Source organism: Biomphalaria glabrata, chromosome 3, assembly GCF_947242115.1.
Source record: "Biomphalaria glabrata chromosome 3, xgBioGlab47.1, whole genome shotgun sequence".
Lineage (NCBI taxonomy): Eukaryota > Metazoa > Mollusca > Gastropoda > Planorbidae > Biomphalaria > Biomphalaria glabrata.
This window is the reverse complement of record NC_074713.1, coordinates 43,839,146-43,866,980: the sequence shown is the minus strand read 5'-3', so window position 1 is coordinate 43,866,980 and position 27,835 is coordinate 43,839,146. Positions and strand designations below refer to the sequence as shown.

At 32.8% G+C, this 27,835-nt stretch overlaps 1 protein-coding gene across 3 annotated transcripts; it reads right to left on the bottom strand.

Annotated features, from left to right (window-relative positions):
* Positions 1-27,771, bottom strand: LOC106066203 (bifunctional glutamate/proline--tRNA ligase-like). 3 transcript variants are annotated; one of them, XM_056022214.1, is made up of 32 exons: positions 27,528-27,770; positions 25,507-25,594; positions 24,713-24,812; positions 24,397-24,553; positions 24,084-24,244; positions 23,543-23,628; positions 23,315-23,441; positions 22,643-22,835; positions 21,960-22,131; positions 21,527-21,651; positions 21,288-21,396; positions 21,017-21,101; positions 20,867-20,926; positions 20,420-20,530; positions 19,339-19,475; positions 19,065-19,119; positions 18,385-18,537; positions 17,664-17,776; positions 17,081-17,201; positions 8,789-8,986; positions 8,284-8,562; positions 7,902-8,132; positions 7,442-7,695; positions 6,490-6,751; positions 4,751-4,903; positions 4,545-4,646; positions 3,718-3,895; positions 3,196-3,368; positions 2,216-2,389; positions 1,899-2,059; positions 1,090-1,233; positions 1-624 (listed from the first exon to the last, which is right to left on the bottom strand). In XM_056022214.1, exons 1-32 carry the CDS (start codon positions 27,568-27,570, stop codon positions 468-470), a joined length of 4,662 nt encoding a protein of 1,553 aa, XP_055878189.1. In that variant the 5' UTR covers positions 27,571-27,770; the 3' UTR covers positions 1-467. The 3 variants fall into 3 exon arrangements, with proteins under 3 accessions (XP_055878189.1, XP_055878190.1, XP_055878191.1); XM_056022215.1 differs by lacking the exon at positions 7,902-8,132 and having other exon boundaries at positions 27,528-27,771; XM_056022216.1 differs by lacking the exon at positions 8,284-8,562.
* Between the last annotated feature and the right edge of the window lie 64 nt (positions 27,772-27,835).

The following is a 27,835-nucleotide window of genomic DNA, read 5'->3' as shown; positions in this document are numbered from 1 at the left end:
TATTATGAATTGACATTTTTATTAGCGCTGATGCAAAAAAAAAAAACATAACATTCAACACACTTCAAATCAATCATCAAAAGTTTGTAACATTATATTTTAATTATTGCATTGTTAAAATCTCATTGATAGGTAAGTACTTTGTAAAGCAAGAATACGAAACAAAGTTTATATTAGTAGGCTATCCACTACACGCATTTAACAACTTAATCATATTTTAATTGAAAACAAAAATTTTTAAGTGGTTTGTATCAGTTATGAAATATAGCACAAATCTCTGAATTTTGCTAGAACGTATTTCAACAATTATTTACTCAGGTAACAAGCAGGCCTAAGTTCAGTCAGTGTGATCATACTGTGAAATCAAATCAGGAACACTTTAACACAATACACCTAATTACATCCATAAAAATGGCAGAAAACATAAGGTCTTAAAATAACTACTTCACACTAGGGGAGGACCTCATTTAATAGCTGCGTCCAAACATGGTATAATATTGAGGTTTATTGGGGCAGCCAGGCATTATACACTTGGCGTCTTTTTTCAGCTCTTGTGGTTGTTTGAATGGTATACACAGTCCCTTGGCTCCCATGGCAGGTGCCCCTTCCTCCACAACAACATCCCTGAAACAAAATAAAATAAATACAAATCTGTTTTAGCTAACAGAAGAGCTTTCAAGTTCAAGGTTATTTCATTTGTTGGTTTCAATGGATGAACATAATTACTTGTTGCTTCCCAACTGTATTCTTCTACTAAGCCTTTCTCCCCCCCCCCCCCCCCCCCCCCCCCCCCCCCCCCCCCATGCCTGATCCCGTTTTATTTACAAATTCTCTAAGAAGACATAATTTAAACTCCACACTCATTGAGCTACGTCTATTTCCTTTTGATTTAGTAATAAAGATAAAAAAAAGTTTTATTTCTGCAGCAGGGACCCAATAATTAGAAATGTTTTTGATTAAATCCTAACACCTCTCAATGAAAACAAAGTGTATGTAGTTTGGTTACTAATACAAGGGAAACATTTAGTCCAAATTTTTTGTCCAAAGGACCTTCATGGTCAACTTAATGTAAGTGATATCTCTTCTGACCTGGCACTGTCCTTCTTGATGTTCTCCTCACAAAGAATCTCTCCACAGAATGGAGCTTGTATGAGTTTCTTCTTGTCCAGACTTTCACAGAACTCAGTCCAACTATGACAAACTGTCAAGTTATCTGACAATTCTTTCTGGGCTCTAGAAACAACAAATTGAAGCACTCAGAGAAGAATATCAAATCATGTACTTAAGTTATGTAAACTTGCTAAGCATTCTTTCTAAGCACACCATTTATTTAGATAAGAAAAAAATTTAATCAGAAATTCTTAAATATAAACGAAAGTTACATTATTAAATTGAATGGTTATGATTTTGAGGCATATAAACAAAGGACTGTCTGAACTGAGGCACATCTGATACTGTACATTTTTGTTTGAAGTAAAAAAAAACAACACTTTAATTTATTATAATGTGTGGTGATGACCAACACAGTTGGTAAGCTAATTTTTTATTTTTTTTTAAACAAATGAAATATTGCTTCTAGTTTCAAAATTCAATACTAAAAATTATTTTAAAAACTGTATCTTCTAAGCTTATTTAATAAGAAACTATATTACTTTACTTTTTCATTATACACTTTTTTTTACAATTAACTACAACCTAATACTATATAGCAATTCACCTTATAACTCAGTTGTTGTTTTCTATATACAATTTACATGTAACAAAGCTTGCTTCAAGATTAACTAAATTAAAAAAAAAAAAAGATTTACCTGACTTTCACTATGAGGTCTGTCATTACATATACTGTTTATTACTAGAATTGAAAGTATTTAATTTAGATAAAAAACAAGTCCACTAACTTTGCATATAGACTGTTTTGAATGTCTTCCATCAACTTTTTCAAGGACTCTACAAGACCATTCATGGAAACCTGAATTTTTTCCCCAGTATCACGCCTGACAGCAACCACCTGGTTTTCTTTGATATCTCTTGGTCCAAGTTCTATCCTTATTGGCACACCCTGTGGAGACAGACAACTAATGACAGTTTGAGCACAAAACATTAATACAATAAATACAAATAAATTTGTTGTAAATTTATTCTATGGTTAAAACTGTAGTGCATATCACTTTCAGCAATCTATAGAAGACACATGATTTATTTCATGGAAACATACTTTAAGTTCCCAGTGATTGAATTTCCAGCCTGGAGAGTAGTTGTCTCTAATATCAGCTCTACAGCGAATCTTTGCATCTATAAGTTCAGCTGCTAACTGGCTACATTTATCATATAAATTTTTGGAGTCTACTTCAGACATTGCTGCTGTTATGCCGCAGGGAACAATTACAATCTGAAACATTCCAGAAATAAAAAGAATATCTTTTTTATCGAGTGTTGATTCAAACACAAATAAAACAAAAAGTAGCAATAGAAAAGAAAATTTCCTGGGAGGATTAAACAGCATGGATTAAAGTAAAGTCATAAGTAGAATCATAAATAGTACATTAAAATTAAAAACTGTTTTCTCTCTCTCAATTTAGTGCTCTCAAATTAGAGTATGGTTTTAGAGGATGGACATCCATTTATATCTTTTTTTCTCCTGCAATATATTCATTTATTGCAAAAAAAAAAAAAAAAAAAAAAAGGTAATGAGATAGATGAGCATTCTAAATATGCATATTATAAGCTATTCCTTGTCCATCTTTAGAAATAGATATGGATATAAGGCTTAGTAATCAGTCTTCATTTTATTGCAGTTTTTGACTGTTTTCTAGCATGCATCTAAAATGCTAAAAATCCCAGGATGCCATGGAAAGATTATTAAGCTATTTTAAGCTAACTTTGTAGGGCAAATTTAAGCTTAAACCATGGTATAATTTAGTTAGCACTGTATTGAAATGAAACAACAAAACTTTGGGGTCAAATTTAAGCTTAAACCATGGTATAATTTAGTTAGCACTGTATTGAAATGAAACAACAAAACTTTGTGATAGGAAAATGAATTTTAACTGTTTATGACCTTAATAGTTCTGATGAAACACAAAAAAACTAAAGATTCGCCCTACTTCCTTCCTCTTAGAAAAATAGCCAGGGATTTTCTTGTTCATCATTAGTGCTAAATGAAAGCAGACAAAGAAACTGCTGCAGTCAAGTCACCTGTAATGTGGCCACTCTAGGAGGTAGTACAAGTCCAGTGTTGTCTCCATGAACCATGGCTAGGACACCTATAGTTCTAGTGGTCAGTCCCCAGCTGTTCTGGTACACATACTGCTTTTGTTGAGTCTCTGGATCTTCTATAACAATGTCAAACATTTTGGAGAAATTCTGACCTGTTTGGAGAGTGCAACGAAACTTTAGTTAACATTGTATGAGAACATTTTTGTCACTTAGTAATATATCAATGATACTACAAATGATTTAATTAAGGTGTTTAATGTTGTTTTAAAAGTTCTGAATATTAGATATATTTTAAACTTTTAAAAGAAAGAAATGGTATACCAATAAATCTAGGGTTTTTATTTTATTTTTTTTTATTTTAACTGGATAAACCAGAATTAGATCCCAACAACATACACAAACATTAGCACATCAATTAGCAAAACAACAGATAAAACTTGCATGTCTTTCTATTTCTTCAGATTAGGACATCAACAAATGCAGCTAAAAAGTCTTCTTTACCTAAATGATGAGATGTGGCCCCTTGTATTGCTCTCCCGCTGGCTGATATGTAGACCTCAACTGTCGTTGTGAAGTCACCTCCTGCAAATTTTTCCTTCTCAGTTTTCCTGCCCCTGACAACTGGTATAGCCAACAGATCTTCATACACTCTGGCATATTCTTCTAGTATAGCATACACCTGAAATGAGTTTTTGTTATCAGACTGGCTTGACTGTGGCACAAAACAATAACTTGGTACATGAGCTGTGACTAGAAATACATGCTCAGTAACTAAAGCTAGCTGTACGAGAACTTTTGAAATGAAAGAATGCACTTTTCCATTTGTTGGATTAAAAATGAACAGTTATAGGTTCACTTTCAATATTTCTTTATACAATCTTAACTATGAGCAAAATAAAGCAAAAAAGATACAAACATATTTTAAAAGGTTAACTTTCTAATACTTAGCCAAAGACCTCAGACTCAAGTATCATTTCATGAATCTTTAAATACTTTCTCCGTCAACAAACCTAAATACTGTCCAACCTCTAAATATTTTTAAGCATTTATTAATGCTTCCTTTTATTAAACCCAATGTTACTACAAAATTCAGGATAAATCTAAAATCAAAGTGGTCATATGAGTTTGATACAAGAAAGTTAAAAAAAAAAAAAAAAACAATTAACTTAAGTTTCTTTTAATCCAGAATATGATTCAATGGCTTTAGTTAATTATGTTCAATTAATTGTCTACTAAGGAATTAAATGATTTGAAGAATATAAAATAAAAAAAAAAAAAGTATTAAAATGTCGATTTCTTTGAAGTAAATCAGACTTTGAATGACTCACTTCTTTAACTGCTGATGGCTGGTCAGCCCAAGCTGTGTGACCTTCCTGCCATAAAAACTCCCTGGTTCTCAAGAATGGCTGGGGATGTTTGAACTCCCACCTCTATGGAAATAAGTTTAAACATGACCAACATAAATCAAAAGAATAACAAGACTATTTTGTTAAAAATCAAATCTTAGGAGGATTTTTTTTTCACTGGAACTCACCACAACGTTGCACCACTGGTTGAGTCGGAGAGGCAGATCTCTGTGAGATTTAATCCATTTGGCAAAGGAGGGATACATAACTGTTTCACTGGTTGGACGTATAGCAATAGGCTCAGCAAGATCAGACTGTCCTGACTTAGTCACCCATGCAACCTAGAAAAATAGCAAAACAATAGATTAAATAAAAAAGATAAAATAGTTTATACTTTTCTAAAAATAGAGTAAAAATCATGGCTAACTTAATCATTGTAACTGTATTATATTGGCAGTCAAACTAAATATCCAATTAAGTCCTGTTAGAATTCTGGATTTTAAACTTCAAAAGGTCCCTGACAAAAAAGACCTGATCTAATACCAACCCTTCTTAATAAACCTGTATTCTATGAACATTATGCTTATCAGAATGCAAGTTCCATTAATTTAACTTTCCAATATTTAGAGAGAAAAAAAAGTACCATCCATGTCATTACTAATACATTGTATTGGAATCATTTAGAAGAGCTCCTAAACACTGTGAGCTGATGAACACTGGGAAAGTGTTAACATTCTGTGGGCCAAGATATCTATTGCATAAAGAATGCAAAAAGCATCAGCCAAAGAAAACTTCTTTAAAATCAGGAAAAAGTTGACCAGTGTGATGATGTACATGTTCACAGTAACATTCTAAGCCCCCAACTACAAATCAATGTGAGACAAGAAACACCTATACCAAAGTATACAAACAAAGAACAATTACTAATCAAGCCTGACCAAACAAATTTCATGCAAGATATTGATTTTTTAATCCTGTTTGTTAACTAGCCTTGTGTTTACTCTAAAGCTTTTTGGGAATCAGTTATTCAGCTGTCAACATTTGTATTGAGAAATAGCAAAGTGTAACATGAGCTAATCCAAAGACTTTGAGACTATAAGCTAAACGATTAAAACATCAAGAACATTGAGAAGAAGTAAATAAGTGTTTATGAACAAGAGAAAAACTCAAACCAGATAGACCATAGAAACAAAATGCTTAATTTGCTTACGGCTGGAAAAAGATGGAAAGGATGACCCAGAACATAGGACTATGGACCCAATAAACTCAGATAATAGCACAGCACATGCATGGACTATTGGATAAAGCAAGAGTGTATTAGAAACTAAGACCATGCTGTAGCCTCATGACAAGGGGACTACTGAGAGTTGTAGGGTTTACTTCTAAAGACACAATGAAACCATACGCCACCCTGCCAACTGCCCCTTCTTTGCCTTCCTTTTAGTACAGAGACTTGTCCTTGTTATCATTTGTGTTTTAATTTTGTGGTAAATTAAAGAAGTAGAAGTTTTAGAAAAGGTTTCAGAAGAACAGATGCAACGGTAACTACTATTATTGGTCCCTAATCTAGTTTTGAACTTATAAATACTAAAATAAGTTTTAATCATTTTACTAGCAAGTAAAACAAGAAATATGAGTGGCTAGTCCTCAATCATGTTAATGTTTTTTTTAATGTTTTTTTATTTAAAAAAAAACAACAGAAAACAAAAGAACAGCAACAGGACTTGAAAAATTCAAAATTTTCATCTTTTATAAAATCAACCCTATTAAATTTTCTTTTTTTTTTTTTTTAAAATAAGCAATAGCAGATAATGCTAGTGAAAAAAAAATATAGTTTACATTTATTTGACTAAGTGGAAATGAAAACTTCAAACTTGTATTTGCTAGGCAAGCCAACTTAAGCACATGACACCCACAAATATTTTACCTCTGGAGCAAAGTCTGCTATGTGCGTCTTTTCTTTTTCTAGAGCACTGTGGGATACAAACATGGGGAAGTAACAATTCTCAACTCCCATTTTCTTAATGGCAGTATCAAATTGTTCTTTTATAGACTCCCAGATGCTGTAGGCCCATGGACGTAGAATGTAGCATCCACTAACATCATAGTACTCAATAAGTTCAGACTTTGTGATAATCTGTGAGTACCAGTCCGACAGGTTTTCTTCCTTTGATGCTTCTAGTCCAAGCCTGAGAAAAAACAGATCCACTTTAGCCACAAGTCTAAGAGATTAGATCAACTTCTAAATACTCACTAATGGAAATTCTGCAGATGTCTGAGAGGTTTTTTTAAGTTACAAAATAAGAAAGCTGGAAAGATAATGACAGAAGCCTTCAGCTGAAAAAAAACAACTGGTGTGAAGACGGACACAAGTTACCAAGAATAACAGAAAAAAACAACAACATTTATATACCTATGTAGTTTGTATATGACAGAAAAAAAGAGCTACAGACGATTGGTCAAAGAAAGAAATTATCTTGTATCTCTAATCACTAAAGAGCTCCACCACCAGAGAGGTCCTAATGACCACTTTACTTTTCAAGTCAGGGCAAAGGGGGAGGGTTGGGCAGGAGACTAGCAACCCCCACTTTGGAAATTATAGCACTTCAGAAAGCAAAGAATAGAAAACTTTGTCTTAGAAACAAACATCAGAAGAAATCATGAATCAAATTGGTGAAAAATGAAAGAAAGCTGCTACAAGAGACAGACACCTTCGTTTGCTAACACCTAGAAAAAGATTGAAAGGATGGCCCAGAACATAGGACCATGGAAATCTATTGTTGGCAGCCCATTCTCCAATAAGGGTGACAGACATGTAGTTAAATAATTCTAATCACTGAAAGTATTCTTAAGTTGTTACAAACATGCAGCCTACAAACCTGGTTTGTTTTTTCACTTCTCTTTTTGTTTCATCCGCCTGATCTCCTCCGCCTCTTTTCTCTGCAGCTTTCTTATCTTCTTTCCCTGCTTTCTTGTCTCCCTTAGATTCTTTATTATCCTTCCCTGCTTTCTTGTCCCCTTTAGCAGCTTTCTTGTCATCTTTCTTGGCCGCCCCTTGTACATCTTCCCCAGTCAAGTCTTTGTATTGTTTTTTCAAAGCCAATAACACCTTCACCTCCTCATCTACCTTGGACTTAAAAAAACAACAACATGGCATTAAATATAATATTTTAAACACTGCCAATGCTCGCATTATTTATCACTAAACTGTTTGTTACAAGTTTGATAACAGCTGCTTATACTTCCGAACACAATATTTGTACTTTTCGACAGACTAGTGTAGGTGAGTTGTTTAGAAAGTGAAGACAAATAGAGATGCAGAAATTGAGTGTACTGTACCTTCTCTGCCCCTGAAGATTTAAGTTGTCTCACTTTCTCTCCCTGTTCATCAATTTTAGATTTCAACCCCTGAGCTTCAGAACTGTTAGCTGCATTGTTGGCAGACTCCTTGTCAGCTTTAGCCCCCTTTTTGTCCTCCTTTTTAGCAGCTGCTTGCACATCTTCCCCAGTCAGATCTTTGTATTGTTTCTTTAGATTTAGTAACACTTTGACTTCTCCATCTATCTTGGACTGAACAATAAAAAGGTTTCATTACAAACCTAAAGTAAAATCATTGCTCTTCATAGCAAAACATCTTTAGGACTAGGACCAAAAAAGAAAAAACATAACTCACTTCTTAAGTAATACTTATCGAATAGCATTAATTGAATTTGTCATATACCTTCTCTGCCCCTGAAGATTTAAGTTGTCTCACTTTTTCTCCCTGTTCGTCGATTTTAGATTTCAATGCCTGAGCCTCAGAACTGCTAGCTGCATTATTAACAGATTCCTTGTCTGTTTTTGCCACTTTTTTGTCATCCTTCTTGTCTGCTTTTTTATCTTCCTTTTTTGCACCTTTCTTGTCATCTTTTTTAGCTGCACCAGGTACATCTTCACCAGTCAGATCTTTGTATTGTTTCTTTAGGCTGAGTAAAACTTTGACTTCTACATCTACCTTGGACTTGAAATAAAATGAATATATGAACAAATCAAATAAGGAAACTAAACAAAAATGTTGAACAAGAAATTGTGAAAGAATCTAACATTAACATTTTGGAGTTAAAAACAGTTTTCATTTAAAAAAAAACAAACTAGATCTATGTGTCATACAACTTTTTTTTAAAGTTAATCTTTTTAAACAAAAAGACAAAAATGTTAAAAGCTAAAAATGGCCATGGGAGTAGTACCTTATCTGCCCCTGAAGATTTAAGTTGTCTAACTTTTTCACCCTGATCATCAATTTGAGATTTCAATGCTTGAGCCTCAGAGCTGTTTGGTGTAGCTGCCATTGCAGGTTTTGACTGGACAACATTAAGGTTGGTGGCCTGTTTCTCTTCTTTCTTTAGCTGACCAGGTTTCTGTTTCTGGTCTGACTTTGTCTTGCTCTAAAACAAAAGAAAGTTTCATACAGTGATTGCTGTTACATTTATATGTGTATTAATGTTTATGTGTGTTGTGTGTGTGTTTTTTTTCTTGTAGTCTCCCTTGTTCTACTGTTCAGTATGTTCACGTATTCACTCTGAAGTGTGTCAGTAGTGTGTATTAGTCTCTGCTGGTTGTTCTCTCCTTGTTTCACGTTAATAAAAATGGAGTGTAACTTTTAAACATCAGTATTGTTAGTGTATTGCGATAATATAACAATTACTTTGCAAAATAAAAAGTCATAATAGCTGATTGGGGGGAGGGGAGTTGTGATTACTGCATATCTATTTATTTTCATGTACAAAGATTGCATACATTTATGTAGACAAAAAAATTGTTTCTACTGTTAATTGTGCTATTAAAGTTTACAATTAATTATTTTAATAAAATGACTGTACGATTTTTTAAAAATGTATAAGAATTGACTTAGCAAGGCTTCACTGTAACAGAGACAAAAAAATGTGCATACATTGTCATAAAATTATTATATATTAGATTCAATATAAGGGGAAAAAATGCTTTCAGATTTCATGTTAAGAGAAACCATTGTAATTCACTCACTCCTATCATCCTAAAAACAAAGTCTGTGTAGATGACTTCATAAATTTGACATTTAAAACAGTATGGAGTATTAAAAAAAAAAGACATGCCATGGCTATTAAACATGAAAGAGAAAAGTTGTGCTTTCAAAAAATATTTGCAGCAACTAAAAAGGTTGCAGTAACAGTGATGCTGCACAAAATATCTGGAAATGATAGTATATGTTGTCTCATCAAAGAACCATGATGTTAAGTGTTAGACACCTTATTTATAGTTTAGTTATTTAGCGACGCACCATAGGAGACGCATATTGAACGGGACTAGTGACGTTTGGGATATGTTGGGTTAGAGACTGGAAAATCAGTTAGCGATAGAATACTCCAGGGTAACGACGTGTTTAGTGACAGAGACTTCTACTGTGGCCTTTTATTAGAATAAATCTATGTGAAGTTGTTCATCATCTCTTCACTAGTTAAAACCGATGTTTACTTGTTTGTCTGGCTTGTTGTTCAACTACACGGAATACACCCGAACAATTATACACAAACGCTTGCAGAGTAATTGGTTGATATTCAACAGTCATCCAAAGTTGACCTCAAGACAGTCTGAACAAGCAACATCACATAAGTTAACCATGCAATCTATGCTGCAGATGATGTTAAGGTAATGTTTCTATGACCAACAGTTAAAAAGCAGGATGTCATGAGACCACAACTTAAGTCGATACGTTGTGTAAACTCTGGAATAGCTCATCTTAGTAACTGTATTTGTACACATATGTACATATAATAAATTAATAATAAATATTTCTTCAAATAAAAACTTATTTAAAAAAGATAATATAATTTACTTTATTTAGTGTCATATAACAATGACTTATTGATCAAGGATAGGGAACAAAGGGAAAAGAAATATTGTAGACTTAATATAGGGATGAAATATAGTGCTGACTTAATGCACTATAAAAAAAAAATTCTCAGAAACATGTTATGTTTGAACATTCTTAAAAATAATGAAAGCAAGCTGTACTGTTCATCTAGGTAAAAGGAAAAAAGAAACAGCATTGAATAGTTACATACATCTAGATTCTAGTAAATTGAAGTTGAACTTGTGAACAGCAGACAATGTAACTTTCTTTATGCATGACTAGACTAGATCTGATCTAGATTAAATAATAGAGCCTACTTTTAGAGGTAATCTCATCTAAATCTAATAGATCTACTCACAATCTAGTGACTAGTCTAGATAGATTGACTCTAAATCTAGATAAGTCTATATCTAGAAAAATACTAGTGTCAATAGTGTAGCCAAGAGATTTAAATTTAGATTTATAACCTAATTTTTATATGACTATAGATCAAGCTTGTCTAGATCTATCTAATATATTAAAATATAGTCTAGACTAGAGTGACTTGACTACATCAAAAAAAGACATTTACTAGATAATACTATTATACTTTTAATAGATTAGTTTTTAAAAAAAGGTGATCTAATATAGATTTAAACCAGATTAGAAGTTTTATTTATTTTTAAGTCTAGATCTAATTTTAATAAATAAATAATAATATTTATCTAGTGAATTTGGCTTTAATTAGTTTAAGTAATAGATCTAACTAGATTATAACTAGATTATCTAGATCTAGAATCTAGATCTAATTATAATAAATAGTACTATTATTTACTATACTATACACTTAATCTAGATTAGAAGTTTTATTATTATTAATCTAGTCTAGTGAATTTGGCTTTAATTAGTTTAAGCAATAACTAGATCTAGATCTAATTATAATAAATAATACTATATAAGTAACTATACTTCCTATACTACGAAAATTTAATACTTGGCTCTATAAGTATAGTAACTCATAGAATCATATAAATCTAATTATAATCTAATAATTAAATCTAGATTTAGGTTACACTAGGCACTAGGTCTAGATCTAGAGTTAATTATTACAGTCAAGATTTAGTATTTTAGTTATCTAATCTAGATCTAGGTAGAAGGTCCCTAGATTGATTATTAGAGTCAAGATCTAGAATCTTAATGCATCTATCATCTAGATCTAGTCACCAATCTAGATCTAGAATATCTTGATTCCAGAGTCTAGACTAGATCTATGTCTATAGATCTATACTATAATCTAGGCCTATCGAGATAATAATTAGCCTACTAATGATAATCATGACTAAAACTTTGATCTTCTAGTAAAATGTAAAAAAAAAATAATAATAATAATTCTTATGCCTGCCTATAATAATTATACGGTTATAAGTAATTTTATATTTTATCTAGAATAGTTCCAGATCTAGAAATCTAGTTGAAGTCTCGGTGCTCCCCCCCCCCCCCCTTTTTTTTTTTTTGTTTAATTAAGCCCCGTGTAATTAATGTAGTTGTGTGACTGTAGTATAAGAACGAAAGTAGGTTCATCCGTTTGTTTATGTCTGTTGTCAAGTGTTTACAATTCCGGTCAAATTGACTCAAATACTAATATATTAAAACTATGCAAACCAAGTTACTAGATATCTAGTCTATTAATTTATTTATGAACTCAAGTCAATTAGAAAGCAATTAACAAAGTATTACAGTTAGATAACGTGAAGTTAGAAAATCTACCTTTAGTCAGACACACACTAGTCTAGTACTTAAACTAGCGGATAGCGCAACAAGAAGTTCAACGTGGCTAATGTTATAAATAGACACAACACAAAACTCCAAGATTTCGAGGTGCTTTAAAAAAAAAACACAAGAAAAACCCAAAACCTAATGATATTTTTTTTTACATCACCTGCCCCACAAGCTCGTGGTGGTTTAGGAGGGCGGGTAGAACAGATATTAGTGCAGTGCTTATGCATAGAGATCAACCTGATAAGTTTTTGTCAAACTTAGTCAATAAAAAATTGTAGTTGCAAATCATTTTTTAATCTCTCAGATTAAGATCTAATAATCAAGTTTGGGAGGAGTGCAGTATTTCACATGGCTGGACAGGCCTAGATGTGACTTACATATTTTGTCACATCCAACTAACCGCTGTCTGCCGGTGCTCGTCACCCCCCCCCCCAGCAAACACACACTCGGCAGAAAGAGATGGGATCTAAATACTTGTAATCCTGTTACAAAACTCGAGACTCGTGCCGCGCCTGTGGCCTAAATTAAACGCTGGTGTGTGGCCGCATTTCTAAACGTGAATTAGGACAGAGCCACTCTAGTAACTCTTAGTCATCTTACACTCCAATCACTGGAGCATTTTTACTTGGTGTAGCTTTTATACCAGTTCTTCATTGGTCAACGGCAGAAGATACTTCGAGAGCACCGAATTATGTCCCTCAATAAGCAGAACTGTTGGATAGAATAGTGTTTGTCAAATGTTTGACATGCTTCGGATGTTCCTTCATAGTTTACTCCCTAGTCCAAACCTTCCGCAGGACGACAGGGAATGGGAACGGGCAGGGTTTGAACCAGGGACCATCGATAAATGGGAAGCGTGGTTGAGAGACCAAGTACGCTTGACCTTAGCTTGGCTACCTATGAAGGGGGCTCGAGGTTCGACACCCGACTCTAGCAGAGTTGTGTTTACTGAGCGCCTAAAGGCAGCACGGAAAAACATTCTCCTAGTTACCCCCTCCCCCCCTGCTCCCACTGGTCCACATAAGAGATTAGACCAAAGCGCTCTGAGCATGCCTTAAACATGAAAGTAGCGCTACATAAAAGCTATAACGAACGACAGACCAGCGAGCAAACCGCACGACCAGGCAGCCATTGCTGCGATGTTGTGTAAGAAATGCAGCAAAGAGTCGACTAAAAATGTGCTGTCGTCAGAGATGCAGGCAGGGTGCGCCCACCAAGCGGCGAACATGACATAAGGATACAACGAAAAGGAAACGCCGAAAAGTGGTCAACTTGAAATCACTAACTAAAGAACAATGCGCTGAATCAGATTTTGAAATAAAAGCATTAATCGACTTTTTTTTTTTGTATGGAAGCGGGACATTTGCCGCCCCGCCGTGACTTTAGCCGTTCCCCCGTGACATTTTATGAAAAGCGTGACAGACGGTCTAAAGTTAACTGCACCGTCTAAGTCGGGACGTCTGATCACCATAGTTAAATCTTACTTTCAGCTATATACCAGGTGAATAGCTTTGATGACGTTATTGATAAGTTTGCAAGTTTGAAATCCAGACAAAAGCGCTTAGCTTTTAAGTTGTTTTGTTGCTGGGTTGTTGTTGTTGTGTGCCCTTGTAAAGATGATTAAAATACACTTTTTGTGTAGCCTTTAATGTATGTGATGAAAGTTTTGCAAATGTTTCTTTGTTGTTACAAGCCTGAGAGGTGAATGGACAAAATAGTTTCTCTAAGAAGGACTTTAAGGTTTAAAACTGTTTTTATTCAAACTAATCGTACCTTTGAGTAAATGTACTAGCCATGAATAAATTGTCACAAATCACAAACTTTAAAATTAATTCACACTCATTGGAAAGTTGGGTTGTGGGAGGCTGAGCTGACTGCACGACCACCCTCTAGGGATGGCACTAAATAGACACAATTTCCATCGAAGAATCTAGAACCAACATGTGCAACCAAAAATAGCTCCTGGCAGATCGACGTGAAGTTATGGTTTACAGTTTTCGGCCAGAAGCTAAAAAAAAAGTAAAAAAGAACTGAAACGCTTATATAGGCCCAAAAATCTACTCATGCATGCACTGAACATAGCGAATCTACTCCTCTTCTCAACACAGGGAAGGACACAGCAGTTATCTAGTTTTCATAAACACTTTACTTGTCAATCAAACCAAGATATTACGATATTCAGTAGTCTTCTTATTAACATGTAGTGAAGAAGAGATAGCCTCTTTCTCTATTTTGCTTAAACTTTAGTAGCAACTCTCTCCAATTGAGTCTCTTTCTCTATTCAAATGATGCACAGTGGACAAAGCAAATGAAAGGAAAATTGCTTTGGTTTTGTATTGTTGTAGTCTGGGGCGTCAATAAAATATTCTTAAACAGCATATATCTCAAATAGCTTTTAACAACCAAGTCCAGAACCTGGCCATCTGGTTTTGGCTTAGACATTACACCAATGAAACTACTACTATTGACAACTGAAGAAAAAAAAAGGGAGTTTGTCAGCCAAGTTGGGTAATTTATCTAGGAGAAAAGTAAACTGATTCCAAACCCCACCCCTTTTACAGTGTTAAGCTTTCAGGGATTAACTTTAAAAAAAAAATCCGGCATTGGAATTATGAACTATAATATTGTCCCTGTGACAGCTCCCACAAACAAGATGATGTCAAATGTAATGTGCAACGTTTCCTTGGATCTTGACAACAAGAGGGACCAAGGGGCAAACCACAACCTTTGAAGTTGATGCCTAGGAAGAGCTGCAAGAAATGAAAAAAACGATCTCCCAGATACCCCATTCTTTCTTCCCTACCCCTTTCCAATTAGTCAAGACAAGCTTGGAATAGTGAAAAAAAAAAATTGGTAAACATATTTCTAATCGCACAAATGTATTATTGTTAGTCTAGATCTATTACAAATTTAATTACATGACTGATCCAAACTAAACTTTTTAACCCAACGTCCCCAGTGTGTTAAAGTCAACACCAAATCGTCAACTCAAGTACTATGAATGAGTGGTTGTACACAAGGTTGTGTACTTTCTCCTGTACTGTACACCTGTACTGTACACTCTTTACACTAATGACATAAGAAGCATCTATGACTCAGTTAAACTCATTAAATTCGCTGATGATACTGCCATAGTCGGTCGTGTTTCAGGAGACAAAACTCAGTATTGAAGCACAATAGAAGAGTTTACAAATTGGTGGCACTGACAACTTTCTAGAACTGATTGTCACAAAAACTAAAGAACTTATAACAGATTTCAGAAAGAAAAACAGATGATATACGAACATCAGATAAAGACTACATTGATAGAACAAGTAAAATCATATAAATATCTAGGCGTCATCATTACTAACAAGCTCTCAAGGGAACACCACCTTGGAACTCTCACAAAGAAAACAGTCCAGCGACTATTTTTCCTATATAAACTCAATAGCTTTAAACTAAATAAGAAGATCCTTTATGGCCGGACTATATAAAATCTTCTAACATATAGAATAACTTGTTGGCAAGGCAACGCTTCATCTAAACAGTTGTGCCGCCTAAAAAACATTATAAAAAGGGCATCAAAAATCACACACACAACATTACCATACTTAAAAGAACTTTTTGAACAGAAATGTCACAGTAAAATCACAAAAATCTTGGAAGACAACAGCCACCCGCTCTATCATAACTACCTCAAGTCGTGAAGTGGGCAACTACTGTCAATGAAGACAAGAAAAGCGCGTACAAAAACTTGTTTGTACCATACTCGGTCAGACTTTATCAACACCACCCTTTGATCAAGAAACATAAAACATGCCTGAATGAACTCTTTATGTTGTGTCTGTTTTATTTATGTGAATGTTTCTGTTGTGTTGTTTTTATATGAGAGTCCTTGTAATCACAACAATAAAGCAGTCTAAGTCTTAGTCTAATTGATACACTTTAATTTAAGCTTTGTTTTTTTTTATTTTGATTGTTATTTCTTTTTTTTTATTATCAGTTGTAATCAGCCAACAGGGACAGATCTTCAATTACCACAAGTGTTTGGCCAGACCTGCTTGTAAATTGGGCTTATAATAAACAAAAAAAAAATAATTGGTCATGCACATTATTTCTTTCTTTGTTAGATAGATTAATAAAAAAATGTTCATAGTCTTTACTTAAATGGACACAAGTGAAACTAGACAACAGTACCGGCTCATTCATTAAGTCATTGGGAAATTGCAATATTAGGGCATCCATAAACTAGTAGTGAAACTTTAAAGTAAAGTAAAGGTGCTCTTTTTAGACCTTGAAATCAATGGAGGTAGCTCATATGTTGATATGGTTAATGAGGATGTCATATGGCCAGCACAAAGACAAACTACCTTTACTTCCCAGACATATGTCATGTAACAAATTAGAATTTAGTAAACTCAGGGATGCCCCACAAATCCTCATGTTCAAAATCACAGGCTTCACCAGAATTCAACCTCAATACCCATTGGTTCAGTAGCCAAGTTTTTACCACTCAACCACCATGATGCACCATTCACATACAAAAGTCAAATCTGGACTTTTGCAAAAAAAAAAAAAAAAAACAAAAGGAAACCAGAGCAGAAGTTAATGAAATGAGCTATCGTAGGGTCTATATTTCTGTTTTAAAATGCTAATAGAATGTAAATTGAAATAAATGAAATCAAGTTTCCTATGTGTATGTAAAAATATAATTTGTTTTAACATTTACTTGTGGGTGATATGGTAAAGAAAATATTTTACAATGCTGCAGTTATATTCATTGAAGATGTTCCTACACAATGTCATTCACAATATCAAACTTTAATAAATAAGTACATATTCTATTTTTTCAAAGACGTGACAACATCTAATGACACAGTTTCATATGACCCAGAATCAAATGACTTACCTCTTTTGTAGCACTGGTATCTTTCATTTCCTTGTGTTTGGATCCTCCTGTTGGCATCTCCTTCTGGTGACCATCTGGTATGTTGATCAAGACACATGGAGAGTCCCTTCCTGTATGTGGACTAAACAGACACAAGATGTGATAACATTTTGCCCAACTTGTCAACATTTTGTGTGTGTGTGTGTGTGAAAATTTTTGGCAATTCATTAAAGAGACAATACAGGATGCTTGATAACAGGAGAGGTAGCACTGGATATTATTAATGTAGGCAATGTCTTTGATAGACAAGATTAAGGAAGAGTGCAGTGTAGTACTTGATAATAGAAGTAATAACATTTATTTTAAAAGCTGATAAAGCACATTACTTTAAGTCTTTCAATGGGAAATATAAGCTGTCAAATAATCTTCATTTTCAAAATAATAAATTTCTCTTCACCTCCCCCCCCCCCAACCAAACCCACTTCCATTTGTGTAGCTTAGTGATAAACTTTGGTAAAACTCATTGCTACCAACTTCTATTCAAGCAAAATACAAGCAAAAAAAAAAAAAAATATATAAATAAAAGAAAAAAGCTTCATCATACCTGACAGGTTGATAGGGCTGGTCACATATGAAATAGCCTCTTCTCTGTAACTGGATAATGTCCCCCTTTTGAATGGTTTCAAGGCAGGGATCCCCATACATTACTTCCTCTTGCTGAAACCCAGAAATGAATGCTTTGATCATTTACATTGACCATAGAAACATTGCATAAGTGGGAAAAAAAAAAAGAAGCAATACTTTGAACTAATGTTGCAGTCAACAGACCTGCCTACCGTTTCGCAAAATGTTTATCCATTCTGGCAAAAAATATCGCCAGTATGAAAATACAAATTTAACCCATTGCATTATGAATTTATAATCTAGACACAGATCTAATCTAGATCTAGTGAATCTAGAAGTGCAATCTAGACCAGATCTCTATAATATAGTAATACTAGGTGATCTAGATCTCTGCTACTAGATTCTAAATTTACTATTGACAGTTGTTACCATTAGATTTGATGACCTATAATAATTAAAAAAGGGAAATTGTTTTCTTTAATATATAGATCTAGATCTAAATATAATGTTATTTTGTTTGTTTTCAATGCTAATATATACATATATATATTTCTTGCACTTAACAAAATAGTCAATCACAAAGTGTTACAGAATGTGGTGCCAAAATACACATTTTGACCATTACACATTTGGACTTCTTTAGGTAGGCAGATCTGAGTTAATCTACTTATTTATTTAAAAAAAAGACAATAAAAGCTGACCTTTGAGTTCTTGTTGATGTAAGCTTTGAAGTCCTCATCTTTGCCTAGATTTGGTTTGCTGATAATGTGATCATAATGGATGCAAACAGCAGGGATGAATGGTGCCTTCTCAGTTGCTGCTAACCAAGTGATTTTCTGAGTTTTTTTATAATCCTGTAATCAAGCAATCAATACGTTATCATTTTTATTTCAGGGATCTTTGTAAAACAAGTTGACAACCATTTTTAAGTTATTTGCCTACTGATAATGACTGAACACAGACAAATACACCAGATGACCAGTAGGGTTAATGAGAAAGTAATATTAAAATGAAACTATAGATGATGGCACCTATATATGGCCAAACACCACGCAGGAACTAAACAAGGAGCCACAAGCAAAGTAAAAAAGAACAGGCTAAGCCAGTCAAGTTTACTTGAATTCAGAGCACAAAGTGGTAAAGTAGTATATCAATAAAAGCTAAGAGGCAAGACTTAAGGGTAGACTATAATTAATATAAACAGAGAATGCAATAGTTTTAAGCTTCATAAGGGACATAAAAAAAGCCCTTGGAAATACTGCATGAAAAGATGTGTTAAGTAGGAGGCCAAGACATCTTTAGGCTGTGGGGCCACTTTCTGTAGCAATGCCAACAATCAACTACTTGATAATCACAGACAAGACTAACCAATCATACTTACCACATTCTCCAAGTCCAAGTCTGCATCAATTGATGTGATTTTCTTTGTTGCATCTCTAAATGCCAAGAAACACAAAATTATTATTTGTTAGAAATCCATAAAAATCATTTTGTTATAAATTAGATTTGTAAGTTAGTTTGTGAAACATAAAAAAACCCTGTTTTAAATTTTTCTAAAATGGTTGTTTTTTTAGCCTTTAATCTAATAGAAATGAATGTCTTTAAACGAATAAAGAAACATGATTTTAAAAATTTCAATATAATACATGACAAACCTGTTGATTTTCTTGATTGTTAAATTACCCCAGTTTATAAATGTGATAGTTTCTCCTTCAGTCATCACCTCGGCATCAGCTCCATCTATAAACACCTTTGGTCCATACCACACAACTTTTTTACCAACATCAGCATTCTGCAAAATCATAACCATCAGAATATCTGAATTAAACATTACAAGATAATTATCCAAAATGTCAAGGAAAATAGGACCAGAGTCAAAGTATCAATTAATAAAAACCAAAAACTCTTAAATGTGACACACATAAGCACAAGACACCAGCTTAAATTTCCAAATATTAAAAATAGAAAGTACACAACTATTGTTGAACTTTCTAGAAATGTAAATGATACACAACTATTGTTGAACTTTCTAGAAATGTAAATGTTGCTGTGGTGTACAATGACTCAAAAGGAGAATGTGAGTTAGTTTACAGTGTGGTGCTAGTTTCAATGTTTTCAGCTCTTTAAAAAATTATTTTGATTTCAAGAAAGAAATAGTCCAGGTTTTATTGCACACTGAATTCTGATTCAAATTGAACTTATTTTTAAGAGTTCCTGTGCCTTTAAATTCCCAGTGCTAGTGCAGCCCTTAGCTGCTTGTAACAAGAAGGGTCCAGGAACAAAGGCATGAGCTATGTATATGGCATGATCCAATTGTAGTAATGGTAAATGCCATTGAAGAACCTCAGACAGGACTTAAGGTGAAGGGCTCAAGGTCCATGCCTGTCTATTATGAGAAATCCTTCCTAAAGGTCAATGGGATGCATGTCTGCTCTGATTCCCTTACATACTTTTTCAAAATTTTTTCATTGTTGAACCTGTCTTGCAGTAAAGTGGGAAACAATCTGCTTATTGTTATGAATAGAACAACAAAAATAAAGTCTTCGCATTTTGAATGTGATGATCTAGTCTTTACTCATAATTCCATATCAAGCATAAACATAAGTTAAAAATAATAAGTTCTCATTTTAATTAGGTTGCTTGTATGTGTTTTTGTAATTTTATATATTCCAAAATACATTGTCTAAACAATGTAATTATTAACATTTGCTAATGAAACAAAATTGTCATGCTCACCTTGGGATGCTTGGCCACTTCTTTAGATTCCAACTTAGCATCTCTTATGTTGACAGTGACCACACCATCTTTCAGAAGTGCTGTGTACCTTGGTACAACTGGATCTATCACCTGCAAAGTAAACAAACAGAATTCTTAAATTAGAGGTTTTACAGGGATTTTCAGGGACATTAAAATTGATTAATAAACTTTTACTTAAAACATTTAAAATCTTCATAAACAATTCAAGACAAACATTGTATTCAATCACACTGTTGATTGAATAAAATCCAAAATCAGTAACTACCTTGAATGCTTGTAACTTGAATAAAATGTTAACACATGGACTACTCTTTTTGTTTAAAGCTTATGTAAATATTTTATTTCTTGCAAAACATCCATTTTCAAAAAACAATTCATTTTTTGAGAAATATTCAAATGGTTGGTATCTTTATTGAGTCTACAAACCTTTTTGTTGTAGGCCCATATCTTGTCCCACTCCATCATGTTGACAGACCTAGAGGATCCCTGAGAAAGAAAGAATACAATACAATTTAGCCTAACACACATGCAGTATTTAAAATACTGGGTTTAATATAGAAAAAGGGGAAAGTTCACCTGTGTGATAATGAACTGTTTCAATCCCTCTACTGTCATACCCCTACGCCTGACACCCCTGACTGTTGGAAATCTTGGGTCATCCCTGGTAAACAAGATAAATAAATTGTACTACAGAATAGTTCAACATTATAGTGTATTTGCTAATACTGAGCACATATTACTAAAACACATTGTTTTCTATGACCAGTTGAAACGAGTCCTATGAAACAAGCAGAGATTTTGGGCTTAGGACAGTCCTACTTAGAATGTGATTCAATTCAATATTTACCATCCTTCTACTAAGCCCTCTGTGACAAACCAAGTCAACTTCCTCTTTGACATGACAGTGCTTTGAAGGTTGAGGCGGCTGTATTCATAGAGGTAAGGCTTTCTCAGACCTGTGAAGAAGAGCAACAAAGTAGAAAAATGCATTCATTAGTGCTAGAAGAGAGTCACAAACCCCAAAGGTAGTTGTGATTGCTTTTTTAAAGACGTGTATGGCCAGAGCAAATTACAATGAGTGCATACCGAGTGCATCCAAAAACCAAAAATATTGATCATCTCTGTCATGGTATTCAGTGGTACGCAGTGCATGGGTTACATTCTCAATGCTGTCAACTATTGGGCAGGCAAAGTCATAGGTGGGATAAACTCTGAGGGAGGAAATAGAAATAAGCACAATATTCAGTTTTAGAAATCTTTCTACACATGTAGTACAAGAGATAGTAATAAGTTCAGCTTTACAAATCTACACAAAAATATATTCAAAAAAATTAATTAATTAACCAGCATCAACAAGCAACATTACTTTACCACAAACTGAAATTGTAAATAATCAAATATCTTTAATTTTAATTTGCTGTCCAAAAAACTTAAGTAGAAAAAAAATAGACACATTTATTTGATTTCTTAAAAATAAATTCAAGTGTCGTCAAAGAAATAAATTAATTGAAAGCATTACTTGTATTTGGTTCCAGTTCGTACGTGTGACTCATTCTTGCAGCGGTACATTGTTGGATCTCTCAAGCAGCCATTGTCAGACTTCATATCAATTTTGGCCCTAACACAGCACTTCTGGCCCACTGAACTTCCTTTCTTCATTTCTTCCCAGAGTGACAAATTTTTAACCACGTCTGCAAAGTTACAATTCATCACTCAGTTAAGAACATAGAACCAAAGCATATCAAGCAATTGAAATATTCATTTAGTTTGATATTATAAGTTCCACCTAAGAACTATTTTAAATAAAAAATTTCTTAGTAACAATAAGGAAAATATATTGTCATAAATAAATAAAAATCATAATCTGGCAGTCTGAAAAAAAAAAAAACAATAGGAACCCAATAATTTTTATTTGAATGCTTCAAATGCTGGGAAATTTATTTTATACTTGTAAATATTTTTTTTTTATGCGTACAAAAAAGGTGTGAAACAAATATTTGAAATTACTCATGAACTTTCTCTTGTATTATCAATACTTTTGAATCTTTTGAAACTTTTCTGATTTATTTTTGTTCTATTGACCCTTCAAAATTCTTTGGAAAGTATATGAAAAGTAGAAATTCTGGTTCAATTTTTTTCTTTCCAAATGTGCTACATAATGAAATGACACTATCAAATCCGGCGCATGTTAACAATGTTTACCATTATTGCGGGATTTGGACTCTTGTCTTTCTTCTCTCTCTTTCTTCATCACTTCTGGATCAGTGTCATCCACATAGGCCTTGCCTTCACGAAGCATCTGCTCACAATACTTCATCAAGGTGTCAAAATGATCCGATGTATGGCTGAACTTGTCATAGTTAACACCCAACAGTTGAAGATCTTCTAGAATAACCTTCAAGAGAATTATGTTTGTAAACAGTTGAAAAGAATTCTAGTTAGCTACAACTATAGTGTGGTATTGACACTTGAGTTCATGAAGAAGCACCATTAAGTTTTTAAAATGTGTATAAGCTGCAGCCCAGACAAATCAGGGTTTACATGGAAAATATGTAACTTTTAAATGAAGGTTTTTTGGGGAAACACTGACATAAAACTCACAAGGCCAAGGGAGAAGATACCATCCTCAAAGTAAGTGGCAACATAACATTAAATAATAAAGAAAAATCAGGTTATATCTGTAGCGAGTTGAAAAGGAAGGCTCAGCAGAATACAGGCTCTGAAAACTGTAATATTACAGCCTTAACATCAGCACTAGCACTAAGACTGCCAAGGATCACACACTGAACTGTTAGCATAAATCATCTTTAAAAAATTCAGCTTAAAAATTATACATGCTACCAGTAAAAAAAAATGTGTAGAAAAAAGAAATACCTTTTCAAACTCAGCATTTTCTTTGGCTGGATTGGTGTCATCAAACCTCATGATTAGAGTTCCTTTGAATGTGTCACGATAATATTGGTTCAGTAGTGCAGCCTTGGCATGTCCAATATGGAGGTAACTAGAACAACAAACAATAGTGTCAAGACACAGAATTATAGTGTCAAGACAGAATAGTAGCTTTATAAACTATTGGAATAAAAAAATGAAACTATTACACACCCACTAGCTTCTGGAGGGAATCGCACAACAACTTTTCCCATTTCAGCTCCTGGCAACTCAACAAATTTCCCTTCATCTTTTTTAATCTGTGTGTAAAAGAAAAAAAAAAACAATAAGAAGCAATAACGATGCTAAAAAAAACAAACTATTGTGTATGCAGACACAAATGTAATTTTCCTTAGATTAAAAAAAAAATCCAAATTGAAAAGCAATGTGTGGCAAACAATAATAATAATAATTATTAGAATTGCACTCATTAAAATCAGTTGTCCACTTTTAACAGAAAACAAGAACATCTGGAGAAAGTGGAACTTGTGTATCAAAATAATGCATCCATTGATTAAATAAAAGTTGTAGTCAATTATTTATTTTGATCTCTTTCTTATGTTATGAAGCTTTTTATTATTAAGTATATGACTTATACATCATCTGGTGTGGGGTTTCTTTTTATGTTACAAGCTTGTGTACATTTTAAAAGAATTCAAAGTTGATATTGGAAATTTCTCCTATGGCACGAGTTTGAACTAATGTATACATTTACATTTGTCTCTGAAGATTTTTTCTTCACATCCTTTACAGCTGCAGCAGCAAACTGAGTGGCAGCTTTGGCAAAAGGTTTCTGGGCTGTCAAAAACTTGTAGTATCTGCTGACATTGACTGGAGCCTCGTTGGCTGACAACAAAGTCTGAAATGAGCTGCTCACTGTTATATAAAAAAAAAATTAATTTAACAACAATAAAATATTACAAATAAAATCTAATTGCTTTACTATTTTGTAACTTTTTTACACAATTTTATTTTTATTAGTAACTATTTAGACTAACATAAGCTTTTATAGGGAAAAAAGTATTTACAGTGTAAAACTTCCCATAATGCCAGATCAGCAATTGTAAGAGCAGTGCCAGATATGTAAGTGCTTGGTCTAAGCTCATGGTCCAAATAGTTAATGGCATTTTTAAAGTTGGTTGTGCAAGCTAATCTCCCATAAGCAAAGTTCAGCCAATGATCAATCTAGAGTGGTAAGATTAAATTATATCTACAACTACATACATAATGACTACACATACAAGACCTTACTTAAGGTTGACAGCAATTAAATACTAAAAATAACTATTACACACACACACATAATATATATATATAAAATATCTTGGAAGACACAATAATTACTTCAGTTTTTTGAAGAGCATCTTCTCCAAATAATCCTGTTTCAGGAAATGATCTGCCTAAGAATCTGAGAATTGATGCAGAGTTATTGAATTCAGCACCGCTAGAAAAAAATAAATAATTTTGATGATTAAAAAACAAACAGAAAAGGCTCCTGGCAGACACAAAAAAAAAAAAAAAAAGCGCACACAAGCAAAATATAATTTTAAAACTGTACAAAATGTGTGAAACAGTACAAAAATTGGCATCTTTTGATGTAACACAAAACACCTCGAATAGGATGAAGAAATTTTTTAGCAGACGTTTTGTTGAAATGAGTTAACATATTTTATATATCATTTTTTTTAACTGAGACCAAGCGCTCAAAAAATTAAATTTCTCTATTTAGCTGCTAAATAAAGCATTCAAATTATGTTTAAAAACAAATAAACAGTTAATTGTACTTTAATCATCAATGTTGTCCCAGTAATGCAAAAGTGGGTACCCCTTAACCAGCACTGCTGTGATGTGGAAATGTACGTATTCCTATTCATTTTTTATTGATAAATTCTTTGAGTACAATGGCTGAAGAAGTGAATACACTTGAAATGAACCCAAAACTTCAACTTTAATTTTTAGCCTAGTGTGAAACTTTTTGATACCAGTACTAGAGAAACACACATTATTTTATATATTTCCATACATACATATATATATATATATATATATATATATATATATATATATATATATATATATATATATATATATATATATATATATATATATATATATATATATATATATATTCAACCTACTTGCCCCAGCTAAGACTATTTGAATCTCCCAGACTCCATTGAACTTTATGATTCACAGATGATAAAACTTCTGCTGCCACAACTGCAGCTGTAGAATAAAAATATAGATTTGAACTTAAAATTTAAAACTTTGGGCGATTCCTGGAATTTTAAAATGTTCAAAACAATAAAAGTTGTATTTTAATACAAGACATGTCCCACATATTCTTAAATATATAAATATTTAAATTATGATCTGTATGTATATAGCTCCTATTTCATGGTCGAAGACTCTTGGCATGTACTCATGTAGTATACTGTATATATATACTAGAGATTCTATCTAGATCTACCCTAAATCTAACATTATTTAATGTAATTTAAAAATGGTTTAAATTGAATAATAAAAAATTAAGATCTAGATCTTAAATATTATTAACTCTTTCAGAGCGGCATTACTCTCAGCAAGTAACTTGGAATACAATATTTGCTTCACTATCCTTATTAATGTTTCACCATCGTTAATTAATGTTTCACCATCGTTATGATGTTTAACTTTTTATTTCTCTCTTTATTTTTCGCATGTTTTGATTGTAAATTTTATGCAGGACCAAGATGGGTTTTTTTTAAATGACAACATTCTGTTCGGCTTTTTTTAGTTTAATGTCAATGTCATAGGACCCAAAGTATTTAAATAATACAATTTTTTAATGCATTTTATCATCTTTTATTAAATTTAAAGTGACAAACAGTGCTTAGTTTCTAATTTTTCAATATTTAAGGATTAAATGTAGAATTATAAGGTTAAATCTTTCAGTATACGTTTATCAATTTATAAATGAATATTTCATATATTTTTGTTTCTGAACTCAGTTTAAAGTTATTTAATGAATATTTTCTTAAATATTTTTTATTTATTTATTACACTATTTGACACTTTTATAGCCAATTCATTTTTCCTTTACAATAAAGTCAAACATGTTAAGTTATATAATAAATAAAAAAATTTTTTAGGTAAGTTCAACACTACCCCCTCCCCTGCAAATTTTTTTTCCTCCCGGAAAACTGCATTTTTGCTATCAAAATCATTTGCACTGTTAAATAACATAAAAATATTACAATTAATCTACAATTTAAAAAAAAGAATTCTCGACCAACAGCAGGCTTGTTTTTACTAAGATATTCTGATTCATTTTTAATTGTATATATATATTAAACATCAAATCTAAATTACATCTCTAGTATTCTCTAGAATTTATTTTTTAGAATGTAATTATTATTTGATGTTATCCACTATGAGTATGACTAGAGTGTAAATCTATGTGTACTAGAAATGACTAGATCTATATTCTATAATATTAGATTTAATTAGATTTATAGAATCTAGCCACTAGCACTAATGACTAACGATAATGACTGTTACTGACTCAGTGATTGTAATAGTGTATAAGTACTGTAACTGTGTAATGTAAAGTGTATCAGCTTTAAATTCAAGAAATGTATAACCACCCTTCTTAACTAACCTTATTAACAATGTATTAAACTGAATAATAAACAAGGTAACAAATTAGTTTGTGACAGTGGTCCACCCAAGCAGGTTTCAATATTTTCATAAAGAATATCAGAATGAAATTCTATCAAAGGAAAATGACAGAGAATAATGCCAATAATGGAGAAAGAAGGTTGACAGATCCTGTAAGGTGCCCCAACGGACCACCAGACCAAGGGATAGATGAAAGTGAAGGTGAAGTTAGATGTGAACCTGGCCTAACTCAGTAACTGATGATGTCATATAATTATATTATAATGATTATCATTAATTATCTTCTAATTGTTTTTTTAAATTAAAGACTAAAGGTCCGTAAATTAAAAAAAAAACGGTTTTAGTTAACTGTCTTGTGGACATGGTGCTGTGCTGCAGTTCACGCAATAATATGAAAAATTACGTATTAATTGTTTTAAATTAAATTAAAGCAGGCTGTGAGAGACTGAGTGAGACGAGAGTGAGTAGTCAGTAGTAGTGAGGAGAGTGAGAGTCTTACCAACAGCAGGCTTGTCTTTACTGATTAAGATATTCTGAGTCATTTTTTAATTACATAAATTAGATATAGAATCTATATCTAATTATTGTTCGAAGTTATCCACTAGCACTAGATCTAAATATAGATCTAATGTAGAACTTAATGATGACGCAAGAAATTTATAACCACACTTCTTTAAATACCAATTCCTTGAATTCGCGTTTCTCCAAGTTACACTATACAGCCGGAAATAGATATCCAAAAGCCGGTGATGCCAACTCATCAAAAATACAATATTTTTACCAATACATGTAATACCATGAAAGGCA

What these genes read in the sequence shown, in the direction of transcription:
- LOC106066203 (XM_056022214.1), bottom strand. Translation starts at nt 27,570, where the DNA reads ATGACTCAGAATATCTTAATCAGTAAAGACAAGCCTGCTGTTG. An exon ending in TTCCCTCCAGAAGCTAGTGG is followed by an intron (nt 23,442 to 23,542) that starts GTGTGTAATAGT and finishes TTGTTGTTCTAG; the next exon opens with TTACCTCCATATTGGACATG. An exon ending in CGAACTGGAACCAAATACAA is followed by an intron (nt 21,652 to 21,959) that starts GTAATGCTTTCA and finishes TTCCTCCCTCAG; the next exon opens with AGTTTATCCCACCTATGACT.